The sequence below is a fragment of the Pomacea canaliculata genome, linkage group LG4, assembly GCF_003073045.1.
Source record: "Pomacea canaliculata isolate SZHN2017 linkage group LG4, ASM307304v1, whole genome shotgun sequence".
NCBI classification, from domain to species: domain Eukaryota; kingdom Metazoa; phylum Mollusca; class Gastropoda; order Architaenioglossa; family Ampullariidae; genus Pomacea; species Pomacea canaliculata.
This window is the reverse complement of record NC_037593.1, coordinates 24,154,177-24,164,903: the sequence shown is the minus strand read 5'-3', so window position 1 is coordinate 24,164,903 and position 10,727 is coordinate 24,154,177. Positions and strand designations below refer to the sequence as shown.

The 10,727-nt window shown below is 38.5% G+C and overlaps 1 protein-coding gene across 1 annotated transcript; it reads right to left on the bottom strand.

The window, feature by feature from the left end:
• Positions 1–746: 746 nt before the first annotated feature.
• On the bottom strand, positions 747–4,924 carry LOC112562423 (cathepsin B-like). The gene is made up of 8 exons (XM_025235682.1): positions 4,782–4,924; positions 4,431–4,640; positions 4,188–4,303; positions 3,727–3,811; positions 3,338–3,482; positions 2,875–2,988; positions 2,455–2,583; positions 747–1,571 (listed from the first exon to the last, which is right to left on the bottom strand). The coding sequence occupies exons 1-8, from the start codon at positions 4,899–4,901 to the stop codon at positions 1,495–1,497; spliced, it is 996 nt and encodes a 331-aa protein (XP_025091467.1). The 5' UTR covers positions 4,902–4,924; the 3' UTR covers positions 747–1,494.
• Positions 4,925–10,727: the final 5,803 nt, after the last annotated feature.

Below are 10,727 nucleotides of genomic sequence, written 5' to 3'. Positions count from 1 at the left end.
AAGATAGAAAGGAAGATGCCAGTATTTATACATTGCCTAGCCAAGGTTTATTGTTCTGTGTACGGGCAATTGTGTTAGAGCCCTTCTGATAGAAGATTAGATCTGGACAAATCCTCGATCACCAGCAGTGTGTGGACGGGTGTACCATTGACTTCGCGTCGCCAAGAAACTCTAAGTGAAGTACTCAACGTCTGCTGGGGCGATTATAATTGAGATAATATAATTGGAACTTTGTGTTGATGAACAGAACTGTGAGAGCCGTGTGTTTCCCATACACAGGTGGCGAGAGTTGAGATTAAGATTAAGAGCTAATTAGTGTGATTGATCGGAGATCGAAGTGCCCCAAAGATAAACATTATATGTATCATTAGCTGCATGTATGTCGCCAATAGAGTATTGTGTAGAGGCGAGCTATTATTTATGCATATGTTTTGTAATCTGTAAGTCCTGTGCCATTCGAGAAACTTAATAACATTACGTGGATAGCTTCAGGCAATCGTTGTTTTGTGTTTTGAAAGAACACGTACGGACGTCGTGTATGTGTGTTGCTTATGAGAGCACCGGCATCTGTGACAGTGACGACGAGCAGTTCTTAATGCAATACACTGGGGTATTCCTTGGAATGGCTTGGAAGAGCATATCTTTAGTGTACAACACCCAAAACTATAAAAGAATGAATGTGTACAAACCGAACGCATTGACTAAAAGGTACAGGCACCACAGTATTTCAGACAACAACAAAAAAATTCAGTTCAATTTTTTTATTTTGACAAAAATGTTTTTAATAAAAAGTGTGTAGAAAACTTATGGATTTGACAGTCAGTACTAGAACATGTTAATACTGAAAATTGTAACTTGAATACTGTTCCTTATGCATTCATTAGACTGTGGAATTTGGCCATTGATAAAAGTAGTGGTTGCTCAAGTGTATTTTAAACAGGCATCAATGATAACACATGTAAAGAATCACTGCACTGCCTCTGAACACTATAACCAGCAATTGTTGCTCTAAAAAACTGTACAAAACTGCCGTGTTTCATCGCCATAAACAATCTAATGGCTAAAATCGGATTCTGGGTTCATGACAGTTAAAAACTTCCATAAACAGCCTCATCCATTGCCAAAGACCTGACTACTGGAAATTACAAAGGAATATTTCAGGTGTAGAGAGGACCTTTTGTGTAATATCTCATACTTTGTGGAGAACTATCTCTGTGATTTCCTCCAAAAAAAAAAAACAACCTATAGATCCAAGTGTCGTACATTTTAAAAAAATTAGAAATAATGCTTCTGATTACTCTGCAATATTACAGAAAACATTCTCACAGATATGAACTTGATCAAAGTAGACTTGTGATCTCAGGGTAGAGTTTCCTATTTCCTCAATTTGCAGATTGTGAACATTTTATCAGCATTTTTATTTCTAAGTGAGCAAAACACAGAATTTAACTGAAAATAGATCCAATGTTGGAAGTTGCTGGGTGCTGCAGGGCATCACACTTTTGGTTTTCCAGCAACAATATGGCTTTCTATCTCGCATTCATCATTGCCTCGCAAAATCTTGAAAAAACCTGACAACATTCACAAAGAAAGTCCAAGCAAATGTTTCAGTTTTTTAAACTCTGTGTGGTGATGGAAGAAAGTAAATGTGAATATTTTACTACCTTTTAAGCATACACGCCAACTTTAAGTCTAAACGTAAGACGCATCTTTTAAGAACGACTTCAGTGTGACCCTGTCCAAACCATGAGTGCATAGCATGTCTGTAATTTACTGTGTATGAGTGTGTGTGTGTTGAAGAAGTGAGCATGTCTGTTATATGTGAATATGGGAATATAGTTGTTGATGATCCAGTCTGTATATTATTTATGCAAAGCACTCTGAGCCAATCTTTGGAAAAGTGCTATTTATTATTATTATATTTTGATGAGGGAATGTGTGTGCCTATTTGCACATAATTAGGCAGCACCTGCTACAATACCTTACTTTATTACAAAAGTATAGTGGACAATAGCAATTTCCTGCATAATTCTGACTGCTGTATTCAAGAGGAGTGACCAAAGGATGCCCAATAACAATAGCCACAAGCAGGATCCATTACATTAACTAGGCATGTCTAAATGCTCTTTACGACAACCCATAATGATCATTTCTTCTGAAATAAATATTCAGGTAGTACATTAAGTCTGAAGTTACCATACCTTTGAAAAAATCAGAAAATTAAATCTGGTGACTAACAAAAGTCTGTATACAACTCATCTACTTAAACACAATGTGTCTAGATCATGACTGTAGTTTGTGCAACTTTTAGTCACTCCACATTAAAAATACCAGAATTACCCAGTAAATAGCCTGGCTCCAGTGGATTAATCAGTTGCTCTGCAGATATCCTATATTATTCAAAAGTAATGATCAATAAGTATTTAATGCTCCACTGTTGAAGTATTCACTAACCTTGTGCACCCCAATCAGCATTCCAAGAATTGGCTACCAGCCAGTATTTGTCTCCATTTTCCACTCCATATCCAAGAATTTTCACAGAATGAGCTCCAAGCTCAGAGCCACTGGTGTGTCTGTACACACCTGGAAACGCAGTCTAAAATTAATCATTTCAAGCAACTTTGTGCCAAGACCATGGGGAAACAGATGTGAAACGTTATTCATTCAGTATATCCCAGTCTGTCAGATATTAACTACTGAGACTACGATCAGAAATATTTATTATGTATACTACTGTTATGAATAAATAGAGCAAGGCTGCTGTTGTGCAAGGCTGAATGCAAAATGAAACTTCCAGCACAAAAATTAATTTCAGAAATAAGCCTACTTGAAAAAAAAAGCTACTGAGCATTATACTTCATTGACAGGCTGTACCTGATTTGTACTGTAGGAAGTCACTGTATACTGTAATTCCTGCTTCTACAGTTCCATTGGTATACAATTCTTGCATAATTTCCTTCTCTCCAGACACTGAGTATGTGTTTGCGCCTGAAAATGGAAATGGGGTATAAGTACCTTAAAACCCTGGAAATCATCAAGTTAGATAGGAAAATTTTATCAAGTTTCAAGCACCAAGTTTGTGTTTTATCTTTTTATACTTCAGATTTTACTTAACACGCAGTCACAAGTTGATATTTTGCCAAACCAACATCTCATCACACTTTATGGCAGAATGGATTAAATTATGGATTAGATTTTCTCTATGCTGCCCCCCTTGCCTATTAATCAGTAATTGTGTTCAATGAATGATGGAAGATAATGGAAGGATACATGTGTATGACAGAAAGCTCTTAAATAGAGAAAAATAACAGGTCTCATCGTAAAGTAAGAAACTCACCATAATGCTTGTCACTTTCATAACTAATTTTGTAGTTTGGCTGACACTTTTTCTCACACTTGGGTGTTACCATACCATCTCCACATGGCTTCAGTTTGCCAACCACATGGTGATCACAGGCTGGGATTTGGTATGGCTGGCAGCCCTGTTTATTAACAACAAATTGACAACATGATAGAATTATAATAGTATATATTCATAAAAAGACAAAAAACTAACCAAAAAACCATGCAAATGTGCCAAAAGAGTGTAAAGATGAACTCATTTACTCTGGCCATCAACACTGTATATACAGATGACAAGACCCACCGTTTCACAGACTGGAAAAGAAAAAAGAGAAAATAAAGCCTAACACACACGTTAAAGAAGAAGTAATCCAATGAAAATACCTGGCTACTATTATACTGTCCACCAGTCACAATACCATTGTTTACAAAGTACAACCAAGCTGCAGCAGGGGCTCCGCCATTACATCTGAAAGACACACGCCCACCATTTTAATGATCCACATAAAAATATGGTCCATACCACTGTTTGAGAATAATTAAAAGTATTTGAAATAAATTCCAGATTTGTTTCCCAAAGCAGAATTCTTCAAAATATTGATCAAGGACCAAAATGGTTGAATATGGAGGAATTCGAGTGCCAAGGTACCACTGTTCTATGTAAACAATTTCCATATTTTTCTGAAAAAGATTTTCTTACGCTGTACCAAACACATTATTACCAAATGGAAGTTTAAGCAAATTAGGTAGCATAATGGGTTTTCTTTAAAAGGCTGGAAGCATCAGATGTTCAACTCGCGTAGCTGCAGTAACTAACATGATTGAGTGATAGAGCAAGTCCTCACCCATCAGCACCATTATCACAGCAGGAAACTAAATCTTCTGCAGATAAATGGACGATCTTAGCACCATTTGATGCAATGCAGATGCGATCAGACATGGCTTCCACAGCACCAAAAGCCTGTTGTTAAAAAAACAACAACAGCTTTTCAAAAAAAAGACTTGCAATCACTCCACTCAAAACACAATATGCAGGGACTTGTAAGTGTCTAGTGTACAAAATGTTATCCAATCATTGTGGAGCATACCCAACAAGATCCACAGCTGCCCTGGTCTCGAATTTCCTGGATAGTTGGGCAGTTTGGCCATTTTTCTCTGGCATCAAAGTTTTCGGGAAGGTCAGCATCAAATGCCATGACTTTTCTAGGCAAACGCTCAAAGTAAGCTTTAGACTCTACCATGTTCATCCCCATCAGATTCTTTACATATGAAGCATCTTTTGGGAAGTTGCGGCCAGCCTATTGAAAAATAAAATGAATTTGAAGTTGAAAAATATGTTATTAAGCAATGGATTTTTATCACGCAAAATTAGTGACATACTTCAAAGTATAGGAGTAAAACGCAATACATATATATTGATGAAGGCTTATGCTTGTCACCTTCCAGGATGTCTGCACTTTGTTGATGTATTCGATTTCTTCATCTGTAAGAAGACCAAAGTCAATCCTAGGGGCTGCCAGAGCCACAGCAACAGCTGATGCCAGTAACAGGAACTTCATTCTGACATGAACATCATCATAACCCAAAGTTACAATTTTTACCTATTATTCTCAAATGACATATAATGGTTACAGCTAGGTGATCGCAAATTGAAATAAACTTCATGAAAGTGATTAAAGTAAAAATCAGTATTGATTAGAAATGTAAAAAAAAAAATTTTGTTTACTGCCATTAATTGTTCAGAAAATTGTAAACATTAAAAATGCTTTTAAGTTTATGCTGTTATGTTAGAACTGAATGATAACATTATAAGCACAGGTTATCCAATATCTTTGCATAATTCTTTCATGTCGGTGGGTTTTATATGGACCCCAATGGCGTTTGCACAAAATCCAAATGCTGCTTTAATTTGGGTGTGACATGGCGCTGACAACTTATGTCACTGTCATAAACCCTTCCAAACGAAAGATGTTCCAAATCTTCAAATATTTTATAATTTATAAAGACCACATATATGTGTCAACTGCGTAGATTAACGTTAATGTGTTAGTTCAACTATTAGTTAATTGCTCAAGTTGGTTATAAAGGAATTGCATGGGTCTTTCATTACTATAAGACCTACTTTACCACTTGACAAGGAATCTTATAAACAGTTTTTAGCAGGGGAGAACGAGGATGTTTAAAAACCGTATTTTCCAACTTTTCGTTTATTAACTGAAAGCGAATATATATATGAATAATAAAGTATTAGCCCTATACTTCAGTTTTTAACTTCACCCAAAACAGGAACGAAACTCGTAAATGGAAAAACGTTTCAAGCGACTTTCATGACCTGTGGCTTGGGTATGTTTTCGCTTGTCTCAATCGAGCAATTAATTTTCGTTTATTACGTTACTCACGAAAAACCTGAACCGACAGCTAAACATTACTCGATAGGTTAAAGAACAAAAAGAAAAGAGTTCGAGGGAAAATTTCGTGTAGAGATGAGAGAAAAAATATACTGAAGAAAATAACTTACTTTCGCTGTCCACAGCCAAAGCATCGACGATGTTTATATGTTGCTTATAGCTTCTCGTCAAAGACATCACACGAGACAGTCACCTGCTTGGAGCGGGCGGTGAGGCGGAACGTCTGGTGGGCGTTTTTTTTTTAATGGGTTCGTCCGTGCGAGGGAAGGTAGGAGTACACGTGGGCTGACTTTTACAAGCGGTCAGTCTTGCCCTAATTGCTATCTTGACCCGTAGGCAGGGTGGAGATCACAGACAATAACCCGAGCAATGAAACGTCTTTCTTAGCCGAGTACTTGCTGTTGGCGTTTAGAAAGCTGAAGCGAAACGGTTTTGCAACTGAACACACTGTTAGGGTTAGGACCGACAAATGAATGTCCTCTCCATAAATCGAGAGAAAAATAAGGGAGAAAAAGATGAACAGCGGAAACGACACAAACACAAAGACAACTGAATTTTAAAACTTGTTTTGTTTTTGTTGCTTTCGTCTATTTGTCTTTATCTCTCTATATCTTTCTGTACTCATAGGGGATGATAATATTTAACATTTTCTGGGGTTATTGTATGTGATCCTCCATTCTACTATATATGCAACGCTCCATCCTGCTATACGCGTGATGTGAAAGGGATATTATAACATCAGAGGCTGTGAGAGGGGAATTTTTGTTGTTGATTTTGGAAGGTAAGCAATTAGACACTCACAGAAGGCACAAAGAGGAATCAAGGAACGAATAGTAAGGATATATATAGACATAATAGTCAGCATGTGTACTGTCTATAGGCAGATAGTTGGCGTTAGGGGTGGAAGTAGCAGAAGGGTGAAAAGAAAAGGCAGGCAGCGACAATGGTGACACGCGGTGTTGGCAAGGACCTATGATTATGTCTAGAGGGGAATAAATTTAGCATAAAATCCAGACTATGATAGTTCCTGCTGGTCAGTTCTATTGTTTACAAAAATTAAAAGCCATACAACAAACAATAATAAGTAGATACGTGGAATATATTGTTTCGCAAACTTCATCGAAGATAGCATTGGTTTCTCATCTGATTCACGGGGTCGGGGGTAATCACTTGCCCACCCACACATTAACTCATGCACCCCACACACAGATGGAAAGACAGCAGGTAGGACGCAACACATGGCAGAAACACATAACACACATGACAATAAATCAGCGAGGGGTTAAACACATCTACTTGTTACTGACCTTTTCTCCACCGTTACCCCCCGCCCTCCACACACACACAATTGAACAAATATTGTTTTCATGTATTAAAGATTTTATTGTGTTCAAGTCTGTAACAGGTGTATTCTTCAGAAGCTTAGAATATGAATTCTTATATAATAAAGTGATGACAAACTTCAATGAATTACAAACACGGCCGCCTCATCGCAGAAATTCGTTTGCTTTGGTGGCCCGCTGTGTAGAAAAAGAATAATTAAAAGAATTACGACATCTAATGACTCGCATGTCAGATCTCGAAAAAAAAAAAAAAAACCAACCGTGGGAAGGAGACAAGGGCTTCAAATATATACAAAAAAAACAAAAGGAGAAAGAAGAAATAAAGGAGTTTTTTCAGCACTCCACAAGTTCAGTCTATGAACAATAAACTCAATAACAACAACAGAAAAAATACACTTTTACATAAAAGATAAACAGTCATTTAAATAAAAACAACCAACTACAACCAAACCGAGGAAGGAAACTGTAAAAGACCATAAACACATTGACTCTATGTACATGGAAAATTGTCATAACACGATCAGTAACGGTGAAGAATGTATCGAGTACATTTTCAAAGTCATTCATTCACAGACAAATAGTGGCGTGCTGTTTACAAGAAATAGTCCACACTAATCAAAGTTTTTAGTGATTAATGCGCTTCAAAAGCGCTACTGCTCCCGTGGCAAACAAGCGCAGTGTACATATCTGTGTTCTAAAACACAAGCACGCCGAAACATATTTATAGAAAATATGTTTATACACGGCTAAAACAATGCCGGTGCCATAAACTCTCTTCATTGATGCTCTTGATGATGATAACGACGGCTTTGTCTTTTATCTTGTAGTGGCTCAGACTGGCTTGACAGGCCGGCTTAGAAGCATCCTAAAATTAAACTTCTGGCCTATCAATATGACATAACGCAGATCACCCATCTAAGGTTTTCCTTCCATCACCAGGCACATATATTCATCAGCTTGGCTAACAAGTTGCAAAGGAAGCAGATCTTTGTAGTAAACAACAGCAGCAGCAATTCATCAATGCATACATTGTATCGCACATCACAATATGTGCGGATACATTTATTTTTCTCGAGAGTTAACAACTGGTAGGTCTGAGATCCCAGTTACCCAGGAAGAAGCGTATCACCCAGTGGCTTCATCGGGGTTAAAACGTTGATATATATATATGTAAAACAGAAGCGAGTGAGGCTGTAAACAGGAAGCAGTGATACCAAAGTGATTCTCTCCCCCGCCTATCACGACAAAAGTGCGCGCGAACATGAAAGGTGGTCTCACGTGCGTGCGTTGTATTCCACTTATCTGGACACACACACACTCTGTCGATCCATACTTCTTTTTTTCAGGGATGGTATATTGTGCACTGGACCCTGCGGAAGTATGTAATTAGCTTCAGGTTTGTTTTGTCAACATCTTGCGCGATCTCAGCGGACTGTAACGCTGTGAGAGATGCGTGAGGACAAAGGGCTACAACTCTACAACCCCTGTCATGCCATGTGCTGTAAAAGAGTTGCCTCTCTTTACTAAGAACCCATTTCTTCCTAGTCGGGGCTTCATTGACAATAGTGACATGAAATGCTAAGCTGTCACTCTTTGCAAGAGGAAAGTCTGGAGTTTCAATTAAAAACTCAAACGATATGTTTCGAAATATACCATATCGCACTGTGTGCCATTTTCTGCGAACAAAACATTTGTGCTGACAGTGACCCAATGACTGATGGGTCAATGTGTGTCACAGCTGGGGGTCACAGTTATACGACGGAAACAGAAAAGATCAAAATTAGTAAACTAGTCTGTACTTGTACTGAAGAGTGAGAAGAGAGTCTCCCACCTTACTTTTACCTTTTTCTTTCTCTCTCTCTCCACCCACCCCCATTTTATTTTCTGTTTAATTCACCCGTACATTTTTCTGTGTTTTGGTGTTCGTTCACGCATTGGTCTGGGTGCCATGCTAACATTCTTCTTGCACATCGATGGACAAGGTAGCAGTGACCCCCACCTCTTTTACCCCCTTTCTTGCCAGGCCTCCCCTCTGCCACACGTTTAGCTGATTATACTGATGACACAATATCGTCATTGGACGATTATAACAGTAACGATATCAGCCAAACAGCCATCTGGCGTTTTTATTTTTTTTTATTTGATTTGAATCCTTTCTAAGGAAGGTCGAAGGTCACAGAACAACTACCTAATCGAATGGAAATGAACACAGATTCCACCTTACATCCTCGGCAGCGGGTCGATCTTGAAAGGCAGATGTACGATGTTCATGCCTCACTTAATGAAAAATGTCCCAGGTCCGATTTTGTCCGATGTTTGTCATCAACAGAGATTTTATCAAATGGAAGAGAAGAAACGGGAAGGGAGAGACGGAGGAAGGCAGACATGGAACAAGCGAGGAAGCAGACAAGATAAATGTGTTTATACTGGCCGTCTGTTCTTGACAATCAATGAGAGGACTAGGAGCAGAATTAAGCCCTGATACCTTCCATATTCTAGCAAACCTTCAAATGCACATGCTTTCCGTAAACATATTAATGTCCTGCACAAACAAACTGGCGGTATTGAACGCACATCTTCTAGAATTTCGGACACATCAGCAACAGCAATGCAACCAACTCTCTGCTTCCTTATTCTGAATAATCGGACATGTCATACATGGGCACACGCACACACACAATTAGAAAATTTTCAAAATAAACAGAATGAAACATGAGAGAAAGAGTCATTGACGCACGCATATACAGACGCACACACTCCGAAACACACACACACACTTGAAGAAATAGTTTGAATATATTCCCTTAGAGTTGCCAAGTCGGTTTTTTTGGTCAAATCCTTTCAGTATCTGGTTTATGAAGGTAAGAGCGCGCTGTACTACAGACTTCAACAACCCTGAAGGGGTCCACCCTACAGCACACGACTGTCTAATGATTGATCTGACGATTGACGAATACAAATCTTTTATCAACTGCTTTTTTACAGAACAGTCATTGTCCTTCCCAAAAGCCGTCGGGAGAGTCGTGCTCATTACTGTCAAGGCAAAGTTTGCCATTTCTGGCCGACTGTAATAATAAGTCTAACAAAAGTTTATGAAGACAAAACGAGTTTCGCTCCCACCCGTCCACCCCCAATAGCGAGGAACTGGCTTTGCCTTGGCGTCGCAATTGTCAGCTGAAGATCGCGGTGTTCCAGACCCGTACAAACACCTTATTGTTTCTAGCTACAGTGTAGAAAAACATTATGGCACAGCAACAAAAAGTCAGAAGATTACATAAATGCAGAAAGACGCCATTGCCTTTGGTTCGAGTTCTTTATGCAGCGAAAAGACGGCAATAATTAAGATTCCAGTTGACCAATCGATTACTAAATTACACTTTTAAGTTTGAAAGATACTAAAGTAATTTATCTTGTTCTGATAAAAAGAGAGAGTAAAGGAGATATAGAGAAAGCTTAATTTATTCGCAAATCGCTGATGGCATGAAGAAAGGTCTGTTCGGTTTAAATGCCTAGATGCTGCTATAGCCAAGATAAGGGAGCTGGTCAGAATGTTGGACTGGTTGATGGAAAACTTGCACAAAGACAGACTAACAGTCGTGTGCTAACAACGGTGAAGGCCGCTGGGTTAGAATAC